Raw genomic sequence first — 17,469 nt, forward strand, 5'->3', positions numbered from 1 at the left:
TGATTGAAAGATGGAACTCAGGTGAGCTCACATGAAAATTGATAGTTGAACTGCTAATTTGGAGGTGAAACTGAATAGATTGAATAGATTAATTGAGTCAACTGATTGAGAAAAAGCTGACTGAAGGAAGAAAAAGAATGATTAGAGGAAATTAAGAAGATGACAAAGTTAACTAGAAGATGAAAATAGAGATTGGAGAGATAAATGATTTAATTAATTGATTGATTGAATTAATTAATTTAGCATATGCTTGCACTTTAACTTAGATTTTCAATTTAATATTTGTATGAAATTTAATTCAAATAATTGAATTTATTTTAAATTCAATTTAGTATTTGAATATATTTAGAACTTGACTTTGATTTTCAACTTGATTTTTGAAATCATGCACATGTAATTGAATTTGGAAGAAATTAGAAGAATTTGAAATTAAATGAAACTAGAATTTGGGGATTTGGAATTGAAGAATTAATTAGCTAATTAAATAATTTAAAGAAACTATTTAATTATTTTAGAAATGGACTTTAATTGAATAATAAAGATTATTTAAATTAAGGATTAAATCACAATTAATTAACTAATAAATATTTAATTAATATTTAAAAAAGGGTTGAATGATTAGATGATTAGAGATAGAAATTGAAAATAGAATTTATTTAAATAATAAAGATTATTTAATTGGGGAATTAATTAGAATTAATTAAATAATAAATATCTAATTAACATTAGAAAATGGTTAAAATGATTAAATGATGAAAGAATAAGAAATAGAATGATTAGTAAGATTATGAGGAAATATGAAATTAGAAGAATAAGATTAATTAACTTAATTAAAGAATTATTTAATCAATTAGACGAATAATTAGTACATGTTCAATGAGACATTTTTAGGTATCTACATCTACCATTAAATTTATATGCATTGGGTTGCCTTACTAGTGACCTCTTATTCTGGTTGACCTTCTAATCTTCATTTGCAATACCAGAGCTTTCTCCATGCTCAAATCCAAGACCTCTAGTGTCTCCAGTGTCCCTTTGATCCTTCAATAATTTATCAAGCTTAGTAGAACTAACCTTGAACTTATCTTTGTATTCATTTGCAATAGTCAGATCATCTCTTAGGATTGTTACCATTCTTTCCAATTATTGCTCATTTCTTTGTGATTGCACCAATTCAGTTCTCAACATATCATTCTCATGAACCAACCTAATACATTCCTTAGATCTGTCTTTCAAAAATATAGAAGGATTTTCTTCTTTCTTCTTCCGGTCTTCAATCTACTTTGACATCCTCATAGTTAGGGCTTGCATTTCATTCCTCATAACCATATTCTCCTAACTTAGCTTTTGACATTATTCCTTAAGGGCATCCTTCTCTTCATCATCCTAATTTTGCAAAATTTCTTTCCTTTTAGCTTGAGCAGTTGACAACCTCTCTTGCAGAGTAAAAATGATTCCTTCGTAGATCTCAACTCATCTTGAATCTTCATATTCCTTAATCTTTCAGCATCATAGTCTTCAAGAGCTACTTGAAGTTCCTTCCTTAAACTAATCTCCATAGATTCCAGAAATAGGATCTTCCTCAAGCTGTTAAACTTCCTCTGAGGCACCAAGCTCTGATACCAATTGTTGGAAACCAAGAACACTGAGAGGGGGGTGAATCAGTGTTCTACCGAAATGGAGAAATTTAACCTTATTAATACAACAACTTATCAACTAGTAAACATAAAAGCATATAACAATAAGAAACAATGTAACCACAAAGATGAACACCATAATACCATAGATTTATACATGCAAAACCTCAAAGAGAAAAAACCACAGTGAGATTGGAGACCCACAATATATATCCACTGATCAGATGAAAAAATATTACAATAAGGGGCCTGCACATGCAGGAAGGCCAATAGCCTAGAGCACACTTCTCATCACAAAAGGAGCCTCACTGACTACATTAAAATCTAGAGTACAATCCAGAAGAGAGAATGAACTACAATGATAACATCTCCTATGCCTGAATACAGTTCTGGTTAAGCTCAATTCCAGAGGCCTAAACCTCTTCCACAATCCCAACTCGATCACCAATGATCGACCAAATCCTCTACATGAATGATTATTATATTTTTCACTCCTTACATATCCATATCCCTTACACATATATTCCCATAACTTCTACCATGATCTACAAAGAGATCTTACATCACATATATTCAAACCCTTGACCACAAACAATAAGGTTGACCACCAGACAATAAAACAATTACATAATTACAAAACATGCTAGCCTAAGACCAAACAATTAATATCCAACCCATAAAACATCCTGAAAACACATCAAGAAGTCCAATCCACACATTACATTAAGTCGGTCCATAACCTAGATAAACTGAGACCCAATTTAGGTCCACACATGCTAAAGCAATTATCCCAATCAACCAGGACTTGAACATGATCACCATCAACATCCCAGATCTCTACTAGAAGCCGCACCAACACCACTTATGCATAACATCAAAGATCTTCAACAAAGCTCTACCAGTGAAACCCTCACCGGAACAACAAACCAAGCTTACTAGCATACAGGATAGCATCCAATCACCAAATCAATACTAACTGAATGTGATACACATCAGGAACACATGAATGACCAATCCAAATATATTCCTCAGACCAAGGCATACCATAGCATTTCGGTAAACAACCAAAGTAGCTAGTGTAACCGGTGTTACCATCAGTGACAAACATCAATGCAATACATAATCAATTCCTCCAAATTGCCAACAACCTGATGTTGTTTGTGTCATGATCACTGAAGAAAATCATCTCAATGAGATTTAAAGATTTAATTATAGCCTTTTCAATCTCTTTCTTGGCCACATTGTACTATAATCATTTATTAGAAAGGATTGGCTTTGTTAAATCTTGTGATAGCTACGCTTTAAATAATATTACCCTTTGTTATCTCTTTCCCAAATATGATTTTATCTATCCCTCTCTGATTCATATACTTGGTTTCACTATGCATGTCATGGGTGGGGATCTCATCCAAACCGAACATGATAGTTGCAACATGTTTAAATAGAATGGGGTTCTTTAAATAAGGTTGTGGAAAGGAATTTGGTGACCTATGTGGAAGGTATGAAGAGGCTCAACCCTACTCTATCAGAACAATTTGCCAAATCTTGGGATGATGGTGAATTTTAGATGGGTTAGGTGAGATTTACTGTGTCTATGGAGACTTTTGTGGCTGCTACACATTTGGTGGTTGAGGGCATGACCTTCCCTAATAAGTTGAAGGGTAATTACAAAGAAGATTTTAAAAGGTTTCTGAAGCCAAGTGAAAATGAGACTTGTTATTAGAGTGGTCTCAAAAGGAATGACTTACTTGATATTTAGAAAAAGGTGGTGTTGCTCCTTATTAAATTCATCACCTTGGATGGGAGGTTCAAACGCTTCCACTCATAGCTTTTCCACATGCTTAATCACTTACGGTATGGGATAAAAATGAAATTTTCATATTACATTTTTTCGTCTATTTCTTAGTCTATTGTTGTGACCAAAACCAAAGATATCCTTCCCCTGCACTAGGGGCTTATCCTTTGGCTTTACAATTTTCATCAGAACTTAACCCCTTCTAGTGGTTCGACTTTTAATCCTTTTGGCCCTTCTTTGTGTGTTGAGATTTCAGACATCCCAAATTGTAAAGAGCTCGACCCCAATCCTAAACCTAAGTGGACCCCTACCTGGGTCAACCCTAGAAAAATGGTAATTATAAAAACCCCTCAACCCCTCCTACTGTGGTTAGCATTGTTGAAGTGACGAATGATGAGAAAAATGTCTCTAAGGATCCTAGCTCTTGTTGGTCTACCAAGTCAGAATGGACCCTGGATAATCCTGTTAACAAAGAGGGTACCCTTTCAACCCTTTCCTATGGTCCCCCCCCATCCAACAAATTCACCAAGAAAATGGAACTTCATTGTCTATGCAGAGAAAGTTAATGAACTTTGTGATGGTTACAATAAGCAGCAGGCTATCATCTGCTAGCTTCTAGGTCAGCTTAACGTGGCAAGAAAGAAAATTAGTAGACTAGAAGCCCTCGCTGAAGTTGATTCTAGAGCTTCTAGCTAGGCCATGGAGGACAAAGACTAGAGAGTTTGGGAAGTGGCTAATGATTTGGTCGAGAAGTTAGACAAATGGGAAGGTATTGAGGAAGAATTTAAGGGCTTATATGAGAAGATTAAGGAGAAAGAGGACAAGAAGGAAACGATGAAGGCTATGAAGGAGATTTGAAGCAGCAACGTGTCCCTTAAAAGAAAAATGGAGGAAGTGATTGAGAAAAATAATGAAATGTTTAAAAGGAATTTGGAAACCCTATAGGTTATCCAAGAGGAGATCGAGAAGAAGAAGGCTCAGAAGAAGATGCATTTGGACTCTTCCCTTGCTACAAGATTAAAGGTGTTGATATCCAAGGTGATTACGATTCTCAAGTCACCTATTATCTCGTTTGGAAAGGGATTCAATAAATGACTCTCCTTCTTTGATAAGGTGAGGCTATGAGTTAGGACTAGAAGTTTGAGAAGCCCCCCACTAGGTAGGCCATTGGTTCATGCCTTTAGTTGGGTAGGTTTGTGGTTTTTGTTCTGCTTGTTTATAGTCTCATTTGTCTTTGGTTTTTGTTGTTTCTAGTTGGCTATCAATATTTTTTGTTCTTTTTTGGTAGTTGGCTTTGGGGTGTTGAGTTCTCACTCCTTTTGACTCATGGATTTTCTCACTTTTTCATCTTTATAGTGGTTATGTAATGGTTCTCTCGTTTTAACTAATCAAAACTAAATGGAAAGAAAAAAAAAACATAACCATTAAATTGAATATTTATATAACAAATTAAATTAAGATATAAAATTATAATATTTTTTATAGATTTTCACAAATCAATACATATACATAAAATTTTATCCAAAAGAAAACTTTTATTCAAAGTCTTTAACCAATGTCAGTAGAAATTTCTATTAGATTTATGTTGAATATTTGAGAGCATGAATTACAATGGAATATGTATTATGGGTGTCAACGAATATTTTGAAAAATATAATAAATATAGGTAATGATGTGATGTCAAGCCCTAGTTTATTGTTGTAAATTTGTAATGATAAGATTAAGAGCTAAGTATATAATACAAACAATAAGAAAATGGTGAGTAGAATAAATAAGATTAAGAGTAAGGGAGTAGAATAAATAAAATAATAAAAAATCATTTGCACTTCTACATCAATGGAAAGAAGGTGGTCCAATCACTCTCCATATATGCAAAGTGACATCAACTAAACATCAACTAAAGTAGGTAGGTCATTGTACTATTGTCAAAGACATTTTGAAAATCATTTTTATCATTATTATTTATTATTATTATTGGTTCTACGTGCTTTCTACTTTTATTATTTGTTTAGTAAATTTGAGCTAGAATGCGATAGTTTGAATTTAATTTTTTATTTGTTTTTTTTATTGGTTTATATTAGGAAGGGTGTGTCAAAATCAATTTTCTTGCATGTCTTATGGCATTAATTTATTGAATCAAATGTCAAGTGTAATAATAGCTTGAATGACATGAGCACTGTTATTACATCATAAATTTTGACATTCTTGTGTATTTTTTGATTGGTTTATTTTAGAAGCATTCATTACAAAAATAAATTATGGTTCATTTAAAAAAAATTGTAATGCATTAAATTAATTGGTTAAGCTGTTGACCATATTAATGCTTTGGGTGACAAAGAATATTGTTATAGATATGATAATATGTTGAGGTGGCAAAATAAATTAATTTGAAAGGTATTTCTACTTACAATGAAAAATTTAGCAATTACTTTATCAATTTCAATTCACCAACCTTTCTAATATCATGCTAATATCTATGTATAAAATATTTCTATTGGATTTTAGAATACAATATTTGTTTAATTGAATTTAAATCATGTTAATATCTTGAATAACATTGAATATTGTTGTATATATCATGGTATTGAAATGACATAAAACTAAAAATATCTACAAATCCATTTGTTTAGATAGGGGAGAGGGCATTATAGTGGAGCACTCTAACTTTGTGCCTCCCAAAATCTTATGTGCATTCCAAATCACTCTCAATTTGTATAGTTGCTTACTTTTCAAATCTCTTGCTTAAAAAAATTGGTTTCGAGCACACATGGTAAAATATAATGTCGTGGTAGCATGCTTTTTATTGGGTGTCCAAAATGGTCCCAACAATAAGTAAGACACATAGTTGTGCACTAAGTCATGTTTATTGGTGTGTTGATGTGACATCACATAATTGGTTTCCTTTTTATATTTATTGAAATCTTTTTGGGGATAAGTATTGACATGAAACATTTTGTGCTCCAATAAAGAGCTAATTGTGTCCAACTACCATCCCCACTATTTGACCTTGCTCCACTGCGGTGCCCTCTCTTCTATGTCACCGAACAAATTCAATCAATACTCATTTCATTGAGAAGATATATGTAGATTTTTTATATTATATATTTAGATTCTTAATATGTATTTTTTATAAGTTAAAAAATAAGTTGTGAAATTTTTACATATGTTTTAATAACTTATTTTTTATAGTTAACATTTTAAAAAGTGACATTTATTCCATATTGCATAATTTCTTTACAATAAAGAATTAAATTATAAATTCTTGAACATAGATTGCTAACACCAATACTTAATGCATAGATATTTTTGCACAACTTTTTGTTGCATATTTTATTTTTTAATAATTTTTGAAGTAATTGTGCTTATAGTCTAGACATAGGCTTATTCCATAATGGACAACATTTTTTTATATATTGAAATTAAATTTTTCTTTAAATTATATATCAATACTTGGTGCATGGATATATTTTTTTTAAAAGTCTCTTTTTTATATATTTTTATATGTGTGGAATAGAGATCTTAATGTTTAATGAAAACCTATATTCACTAGAAAATGGAAAATAAATATTACAATTAAATTGAATTATTTAAGGTGAGAGCTTCTTATGGTAGGCATGAGATAATGAGGCTTAATCTCCCCTTAGCCCACATGTAAGTTAGAGGGGGTGTTGTACTAGTGTCATTAGTCACATTAAAAAGTTTACTTAGTGCACTGTAATTTAAAGGGGGCTACTCAATTCTCACAATCTAAAAAAAATGAACTATTTAAAAAAAAAATTAATAAATTTTATACTAAATTCTACATGCTTAAAAATGGAATTTCTAAATGATTTCATTTGATCCACTAAAATGCACCAAGAAAAAGAAAATTTCAACATTTTGATCATTATGAAGGAGACTATGGAGGGTTTGATTTAAGACTAAGAGATTTTTATTCAAGGGGATTTTATCTAAAGGGTAAAAAGATAGTCAAAAGTCACAGCCATAAGTAGTGAATATTTTCCTCAAGAGTGTTGAGAAAGTTTTTAGATTCCAAAATGGGTTTAAGAGGGACAACTTGCTAGGATGCTAGGAGGTGACGAAACCCTCATACAATATATCATGCTCAAATTTAGATATTAAATATTCTATTCTTATTCGTTCCCATGTTAAATCACCTTAGACATGACATGCAAATGAATTTCCCCATCTAGATATATAGTTCTCTTGAGGAATTTGTTAATAAATTCTTAATGAAAAAGAAAGAATTTTGTTTTCATTCATGAGCTAATTTAGTATTTGTATAGATTCCATCTCGCTAGAACCTCAAATTCTCCCTTTATTCCTAGAATTTATAACCACTCTATGATCTCTCCTCATGAAGTCACTTTAAGTCCATTGAATGATAAAACCAAGTCCATAGTAATTGAATAGAAAGCCTCACCTTCTAAGGTGAAGATCATTGTTCTTCCTCCTTGACTGTTGCTTGACTATGTTTAAATTATGTTTGTTAATCTCTATCTCATATCTTGTGAGACTCATTCCATCTATCTCTACTTTTCTTTCCTTTTATTCCTAGAATTTATAACCACTCTATGATCTCTCCTCATGAGGTCACTTTAGATCCATCAAAAGGTAAAACCAAGTCTAGAATGATCAAATAACAAGCTCCCACCTCTAAGGTGGAAATCATTTTTCCTCCTCCTTGAATGTTGTTTGAGTATGCTTAAATTATGTTTGTTAATCTCTATCTCATCTCCCATGAAACTCATTCCATCTAATCTCTATTTTTTATTTTTTTTTTAATGTTTGGGCTTCCTAATCTTTCTTTTCAAAAATAAGTTATAATTCATTGTGTATATCAAACATTTGATGAGGACTTTAAATATTGTTACTAATACCGTACTACACAAATTATATCAATTAACTATTATAAATCTTTTTTATATATATTGAACATATTATAATGGCTTACATAATCTATTTTATATAAAGAAATAGTCATGTTAAATTAAAATAAATAAATAGATTTAAGTATTTGTTCTTAGTCATCCTCTTTTCTTTATTTCTTCTTTAGGTAGCTTAGATGACTTATAGGTTTGTTATCTTGTTCTCCTTTTCCTGTATGGTTTGATGTTAATCTTAATTCTTTAGTTCCCCTTTCTTGTAAATTAAAAATTAAAATTAAAAAAATTGTCCTTTCTAACTCTTTTAACTTCTTCGGTCACCCTTCCCTCTTTCTTTTGAGTCAATTTCAGTCTACATCATTTCTCACTTCCTAAGCTCTCCAACATCCTTCCGATGAATCACGTAGTATGTTCTGAACTATCAAAGCTCAAATAATCTTACACAATCGAATAAAAAAAAAAAAAATAGATTCAAAATATATTTTAATATTAAATTTTGAATAAACTTAAAATAAATTTCTTTGAAAAATATTAAATCCCTAGACCTTTTATTTTCAATCAATTTTTAATTATATAAAATCCGCTTCCAATATTATTAAAGTAAATACTTTTAAGAGAAAAATCGTCTCATTGGGTGGCCTTTTCCTTGTTAGCCCGATCATTTCTGAAGAGCTTGTAATCGACGTACTCCTGAAGACTTTTCGTACGGAAAGCGGCAGGTTTTTCTCGTCGACCATTTCTTTCATAGGCCCACTCACCGCCTCCTTAGGATTTGCATTAAATTTTTTTGTTTAAATTGTTGACCATATTAATGCTTTGACTGCGAAGAATATTATTATAGATATGGTAATATTTTTATGTGGTAAAATAAATTAATTTGAAAGATATTTTTATTTATAGTGAAAAATATTTGTAATTATTTGATCGACTTCAATTTTCCAACCTTTCTAATATCTATGTATAAAATATTTTCGTTCGATTTTAGAATACAATAATTTTTTTAATTGAATTTAAATCTTATAAATATCTTGAATAACATTGAATATTGTTGTATATATATTATGATATTGAAAAGACGTAAAACTAAAAATATGTGCAAATATATTTGTTGAGATAGGGGAGAGGGTCTTATAGTAGAGCACTCTAACTTCACCCCTCCCAAAATCTTATGTGAATATTCTAAATTACTCTCAATTTTGTAGAGCTTCAAGTCTCCTCTTAAAAAAATTGGTTTCGAGTTCACATGGTCAAATATAATGCCACAATAGAATGCTTTTATTGCTGATGTGTCCACAATGGTACCAAAAATAAGTAAGACCCATAGCTATGCACTAAGTCATGTTTATTGTTTTATTGATGTGACATCACATAATTAGTTGTGTTTACTGGTTTATTGATGTGACATCACATAATTGGTTGCTTTTTTACATTTACTGAAACCATTTTGGAAATAAGTATTGACATGACACATTTTGTGCTCTAGTGAAGGGCTAATTGTGCCCAACTACCATCCCTACTATTGGTCCCCGCTTCACTATGAGCTTGCCCTCTCTCCTATTTCACCCAACAAATTCAATCAATATTTATTTCATTGAGAAGATATATGTAGATTTTTTATATATCATATGCAGATTATTAGCATATTTTTTTTATAAGAAATATCATTTGTGAATTTTTTTACATATGTTCTACTAACTTATTTCTTATAATTGACATTTTAAAAAGTGACATGTATTCCATATTGCATTGTTTTTTACAATAAAGAATAAAATTATAAATTCTTAAACATAGATTGATAACATCAATACCTAATGCATATATATTTATACATAACTTTTTGTTCTATATTTCATTCTTTATTAATTTTTGAAGTAATTTTAATTATAATTTCGACATAGGCTTGTCGACTAGGAAATTAGGGAATCAACGAGCATAAAATTTCTAAGTAACCACACAAACTAAACAAAATGCAAAATCACCTAATTTAATCAGCAAAGCTATCAAAATGAAGCATAATTGAAAATAAACAAAATTAAATTCATAATAGAAACTCTTTTACACTTCTTTTATGGTGCTTCACTCTTCTTCTTTCTTCTCTAAAATGGATGTGTCACTCTCATGTCATGAAGTGCACAAACATAAGTGAAAGCAAGGATAATAATAGTGAGAATACTTGAATTCATGATTCTAAGATTATTTTGATAGAATAATAGTGAGAATACTAGAAAATCAACTGTTTCAATGAAGAATGGGGCCTCAATTTATAGAAATTCAGATTTCATTGAACGACCAAGATCGAATTGATTTTTAGGAAGTTGAACATATACAATCGAATGCAACTCAAAGCTGCCATTTAGAAGATGAGCTAAATTGGAAGAAAGCCGAAGAGATCAAGCATATCAAGAAAAGAAGATAATATGGATAATTAACAAATAAAAATCTATTAATTATCTCCACATGACGATGAATGGAGGAATTAATAAATAAAATTTATTAATTATCCCTACATGAGAAGATGATAAATATGGTAAATTAATAAATATGATTTATTAATTTATTTCTTATATTTATCAATTAGTCAATTAAATAAAATACATTTATTTAATTGATAGATAAAGGGACAAAATGATATCATAAGATTGAAAAGGGGACAAATGACATCATCAGGATAGGTTTTGGGACAAATTGATATAATAGAATCGAAATAGAGACCAAATGATATCAATGGGATAGTTTTTGGGACAATTGATATCATTGGATTGAAATGGGGAAAAAATGATATCAACGAGATAGGCTTTGGGACAAATTGATATCATAGGATCAACATGGGGACAAAATAGTATCAACAGGATAGGCTTTGGGTGAAATTGATATCACAGGATCAAAATGGGGACAAAATGATATGAGCGGGAGAGGAAATGATTAAATTGAAGGAAAGAAGAATGAGATAAGATTGACAAGCGATGAGAAGACATGTTGAAAATAGGAGATGTAGGGGTTGACCATTTTTTAGTGTCTACAAGGCTTATTCCATAATGGACAACACTTTTCTATATATCCAAATTGACTTCTTCTTCTTCTTTTTGTAAATTAATACTTGGTGCGTGGATATTTTTAAACAAATCTCTATTTTTATTTTTTTTTCCTATATGTGTGGAATAAAGATCTTAATGTTCAATGAAAATCTACATTCACTAGAAAATATAAAATAAATATAATAATAAATTTAAATTATTTAAAAAATATGATTATTAGAAATTTAATACTAAATTATGCATGCTTAAAATATGGAATTACTAAATGATTTCATTTGATCCTCTAAAACATGAAAAAAAAAATTTCTTTTGTCAACATGTTAATCATTGTAAAGGAGACTATATAAAGGGTTTGATTTAAGCCTAGGGAGTTTATTCAAAGGTATTTTATCTAAAGGGTAAAAAGATGGTCAAAATTTATGACTATAAAGTAATGAATATTGTCCTCAAGAATGACAAGAAAGTTTCTAGATTCCAAAATGGGTTTAAGAGGAAGAACTTGCTAGGATGCTAGAAGGAGGTGATGAAATCTCCATACAATATATCATGCTCAAAGTTAGATCTAAATTATTCTATTCTTACTTGTTCCCCATGTTAAATCACCCTAGACATGACATGAAAATGAATTTCCCCATCTAGATATCTTGAGGAATTTGTTAATAAAGTCTAATAGAAAAGCAACATGGGTTAATTTACTATTTGTATAGATTTAATCTAGTTAAAATCTCAACTTTTCATTTTATCTAGAATTTATAACCACTCTATGATCTTTCCTCATGAGGTCACTTTTGAGTCACTTTATGTCTATCAAAAGATAAAATCAAGTCCATAATGATTGAATAACTAGCCCCACTTCTAAGTGGAGATCATTGTTCCTTCTTGAATGAACTGTCTAAGTATTTTTAAATTGTATTTGTTAATTTCTATCTCATCTTCAATGAGATTCATTCCATCTATCTCTATAATTTTTTTTTCTTTATTCCTAGAATTTATAACCACTCTATTATCTCTCCTCATGAGGTCACTCTAGGTCCATCAAAAGGTAAAACCAAGTCCATAATAATTGAATAACAAGCCCCCACCTCTAAGGTGAAGACCATTATTCCTACTCCTTGAACATTGTCCAAGTATGTTTAAATTATATTTGTTAATATCTATCACATCTTCCACGAGACTCATTCCATCTATCTCTATGATTTCATTTTAATAAACGGTTTGGGCCTTCTAATTTTGCCTTTTTACCAATATCAAAAAATAAAGTTAGAAATTCTTTGTGTATATCAACCACATCTCCTATGAGACTCATTCCATCTATCTCTATGATTTCATTTTTGTAAAAGGTTTGGGCCCTCTAATCTTCCCTTTTTACCAATATGAAAAAAATAAAGATATAAATCTTTGTATATATCAACCATTTGATGACAACTTTAAGCATTGTTACTAATGGCCAGTCTTAAACCACACACACTAAGCAACATATTATGCCTAGAGAATGTTAATCAACTCCGAGTGTTTGACACTTTTAAGCCTAGAAGTGTATTCTTAGTGTGACAACATACATTAAGCAACATATTAAGCCTAGAAAATATCAGTCAACTCTAAGTGTTTAACACTTTTAAGTCTAGAAGTGTAATCTTAGTGCGTGTGGTGTAAGCCGTTCCATTACGTATACCATACAATATCACTACTATTATAAGTCTTCCATAATCTAATTAAGAAATAAAGAAACAATCATGTTAAATTAAAATAAACAAGTAGATAAAAAAATGCTTTAATGTTAAATTTCAAATAAACTTGAGATAAATTACTTTGAAAAATATAAAATCTTCAGACTTATTATTTTTACTTCCAATAATTGTTTTAATTATATAAATAACTGCTTACAAACTTGCAGAAAACATAGGAAGGGAAACACAATCTAGGTACTACAATCGAGACCTCCTAACAAGGACTTATTTAATCTAAGAACCGAAACAAAAGCGCAAATCTCCAGCCATGATAAACAGTCTCATTGCGCTGCTTTTTCCTTTTTAGCCTGATTCTTCCTGAAGAGCTTGTAATCAATGTGCTCCTGAAAAGTCCTCGTTGGGAAAAGCGGCCGGTTTTGCTCGTCGACCATCTCTTTCATAGGCCCAGTCACCGCTTCCTTTGGAGGGCAGCAGAACACCGCCCACGATATCCTCACCTTCTCCTTGTTCACCAGTCCTCTGTGGAGCCCGCTCTTGTACTTTCCATTGCTCAGGATCTGAAAAAACAGTGCAATTATGAGAATACACAGTAGGGTAAGTGGCGTACAATGAAAAAGCAATGAGGAATAAAAATCTAACGCGTTGTTTTTTTCTTTTACCTCTACTTGGTCACCGAGCTGAAAGATAAGAGCCCCAGGAATGCATTTGGCAGTAATCCACTTCCCCTGGTGGAAAAGCTGCAGTCCGGGCACCATGTTATGCAGAAGAAACGTAAGAGCACTGATATCGGTGTGCGCTTCGACTCCCAAAGCGAGCTCCGGCTGAGGGCAACGCGGGTAATAATTGATCTTCAACTCCATAACTAACTCCTCCCCACCCAGCATTTTCTCCATGCGATTCTCCTCCAAACCGAGCTCCGAAGATAAACCGCCCAAAAGAAAACTAGTCAGCTTTCGGATGTGCACTCCATAAGCGCCCGTCACTTCCTCATACTCAGCGGGGTAACCAGGCCATGTCTTTTCCACATCGCGCTTGTGATGAGGCCACAGAATGTGGAAATAGTAATCCTCCCACTCCAGCTGCCCGCTCGCATTGTTGGCCAGCTTGCTTCCATAACCCGAGATCTTTCCATTGGCGGCATCATTGGCGTACTTTTCCTTTTCTTCGATGGGCAGATCGAAGAAAGCTTTTCCGGCAGACTGGAGGCGGGCGATTAGAGTCTCAGGGATCCCATGATTGAGCAGTTGCATGGCTCCCCATTCTCGGCTCGCCTCTGCAACTTCCCGCATTATTCTTTTTCTCTCCTCGTCGCTTTTGTCCCACCCGGCAAAATCAACGACGGGAAGTTCAGGACCATCTCCTGCATTCTTGAGATCCAGAACGCTTCCCGTGGGTCTCTCTTCCACCGGCCTTATGTATTCAGCCGGGATGGAATCCACGCCACTGCTGGACAGTGTCTCTACCCGAGCTGGGGCCATTACTGTATATAATATGGCCGAGGATTCTCTTTCTAAGCTGTGTGAAACAATTGAGTTGAATTGTACTCCAAACCAGTGCTATATATAGTTCGGCATTCTCATCTACCACTGAAATCTGGGTGAAATATAAGCAAGGGAATTGCAAAAGCTGCTTCCTAGAGGAGGAGTGGTTTTACGTGAATGGTAGATGAGTGCATGCGCGAAGACTTTCAAATGAACACGTTGGTGGTCTGTTGGGGAAGGAACTTTTTATTGTCCACTTAATTTTCCAGCAAGATCCATAACTTTCGCCTGAGTCTATCTACGATGCAAGAACACGTCTTCCAGATTAATTATTGATTGAAGTTGTTGATTCCAATGTACAATGTTTTAATTTTTTAATTAAATAATAATCTGGTTAAAACTGCACCCAAGATGTTCGGATCTACTGTGTGCCGTCTATAATAAATAATGTTTATTATGTACAAGAGGAGGCCAATTTTATGTCACAGTCCAATCCAACTGACTGAAAATAGCAGCTTTTATATCTGTCACGCCACGTATCACTCAATGCCGATATTTTAGGTGCTTTGCTGTATCTATGAAAAGCCCTGGTTTTAATAAATAATATAATATAATAATTAAAGATTAAAGAATAAATGAATAGTCAGCATGATATTTTGGAATTCCACTTCTGCATCAATCGAAAGTAACTGGTCTAACTAATAATTTAGCAAGCGAATGCAACTAAATGTCAAATAAAGTAGTTAGCTATACTATTGTCACAAGACGGTTCGAAAGTGAAACAAGTCATGATGTTTATCATTATTATTTTATTTTATTTTTGTTTACAAGGGTTATCTTTGTGTTTTTATCAATGTCCAACCATTTATTCTTAGATTTATTCGTTGTTAACGGACACATGAAGGGGCTAGCAAGGCGAGACTAGTCTCTTGAAATTTTTTTTCTATGGAATACATTTTATTTTATTATTAGTTTACTCATTTAATATATAGAATTAAAAACTTTAGACAAGAATGTTATAATTAATATTTACATTTATATTTATAATAATTGTACAAATATCATTTACGTGTCTTTATTTTTTTGTATTGAAGAAATGCAAAATAATACAAATATGTAGCAGCTACATGCGTTGGGCACAACAAATTACGTGTTTTAGTGTATTTAATTCATTGAATCAATGTTGATTATATTAATTGCTTGAAAAACATGAGCATTATTGCATACATAATACATTTTCACATTAGTGTGCATTTTCTGATTGATTGACTTTAGAAGTAGCCATTGTAAAAATAATTTATCATTTTTTTAAAAATGTAATGCATTAATTTTTTTGGTTGAGTTGTCAGCCATATTAATGTTCTCAACGACAATGAATATTATATATTTAATATTTTGAGGTGACAAAAAAATTAATTTGAAAGGTATTTCTACCTACAACGAAAAATATTTGCAATTAGTTTATCAATTTCAATTCACCAACCTTTCTAACATCAATGTATAAAATATTTACATTAGATTTAGTATACATTACTTTTTTTTGGTTGAGTTTCAATCAATCTAATTTCTTCAATAACATTGAATACTCTTGTATATATCATGACATTGAAAAGATGTATGAAACTAAAAATATATGCAAATCTATGTGTTGTAATATGTCAACCAACAAATTCAATCAAGATTCATTTCAAGGAGAAGATATATGCAATTTTATCTCAAACAAAATTTAGAAAAGTTTTGTCATGTAGCTTCGTGAACAACTCAATAATTATTTTTAAATTATATGAAGCAATTATTTGTGTAGACACTTAAATTAATTGTTTTAGTTAATTTAAACCTCCTACATAATTATTTATTTAATTGTGTTAGCATTTATTCTTCTCAATATTAAATAAAATTTAATCTAATTAATATTGTCACTATAGTCCAATGATTGATTTATTTAAAAAATCAATTTTCCCTTCTTCCTCTAAAGTACTAAAAAATTAACTCTTCTTAATCCCCTTTTAACTAATTAATTAATATAGGTGATTCCTACAAATCACCTTGTCCTAATCCATCATTAGTCTAATCAATTCTTCTAGAAGCTCCCTTAATCTTACTTAGCATTATTCTCCAATTTTTAATTACTCCCACTCATTCTCTCTCTTAGTCAAATCCTCCTACAAATCTCACTTGCTCCTAATCCTCACCTAATTCTTCTAAATAGTCCTCCTAATCCCTCATTAGTGCCTAATCTCCATGATTAGATACAAAAGTCAACTATAGCCATTTATGGCTAAATCCTCTTTCTCCCCCTTCTCACCTTCCACCTTAAATGCCCCCTTTTTGGGTGAATGTGAGATTTTCTCCCATGCTTCTCATCTTCCCAAAGAATTTTAAAATTCCTTTACCCTTTTCCAATCCCCATGCACACAATATATTGAGAATTTTTAATTCCATGTGCATCCCCCAAATAATTTAGTTCCTTTTATTCCTCCTACGTGCATTGGGAACTCTTCCATATGTACCTTGAGGAGGGTGGAGACAAGATATGCCTTTATGGTAAATCTCTTGGTCTCCACCCCCTTGGCATGTCATTGTCCATTGATCCATGTGATATCTTCTTTTCACTCCTAGCCCTCTATTGTTTTTCAATCTTGACCGTCCATTTTCCTCCATCCAACTCTATAAATTGGGGTCTCCATCCCCTCATTTAGGGGATCCAATCCAAGTAATCTTATGTTGCTAGTTTGAGTTTAGTCATCCATCAAGAGCATTCACATCATAGCCCTATTTGCATTCACAATCCATCTTTGTGTTGGCAATTGACACTCAATTGGTTGGTTTCAATATGTTGTCATTGATGGAAACATGACAACATAGCAACATGACAACATGTTTTGGCTTCTTATTTTGGATTAGTTGTGTACCGACAGACACTTCACCAGCACCGACACCAACACCG

At 31.9% G+C, this 17,469-nt stretch overlaps 1 protein-coding gene across 1 annotated transcript; it reads right to left on the reverse strand.

The window, feature by feature from the left end:
- Positions 1–13,157: 13,157 nt before the first annotated feature.
- LOC131045038 (anthocyanin synthase) lies at positions 13,158–14,735 on the reverse strand. The gene is made up of 2 exons (XM_057978549.2): positions 13,701–14,735; positions 13,158–13,598 (listed from the first exon to the last, which is right to left on the reverse strand). The coding sequence occupies exons 1-2, from the start codon at positions 14,517–14,519 to the stop codon at positions 13,362–13,364; spliced, it is 1,056 nt and encodes a 351-aa protein (XP_057834532.2). The 5' UTR covers positions 14,520–14,735; the 3' UTR covers positions 13,158–13,361.
- Between the last annotated feature and the right edge of the window lie 2,734 nt (positions 14,736–17,469).

This window comes from Cryptomeria japonica, chromosome 7, assembly GCF_030272615.1.
Source record: "Cryptomeria japonica chromosome 7, Sugi_1.0, whole genome shotgun sequence".
Classification (NCBI taxonomy): domain Eukaryota; kingdom Viridiplantae; phylum Streptophyta; class Pinopsida; order Cupressales; family Cupressaceae; genus Cryptomeria; species Cryptomeria japonica.

Coding starts and splice junctions, on each gene's coding strand:
- LOC131045038 (XM_057978549.2), bottom strand. CDS start 14,519: ATGGCCCCAGCTCGGGTAGAGACACTGTCCAGCAGTGGCGTGGATTCC. Junction 13,599..13,700: donor AGCTCGGTGACCAAGTAGAG/GTAAAAGAAAAA, acceptor CTGTTTTTTCAG/ATCCTGAGCAATGGAAAGTA.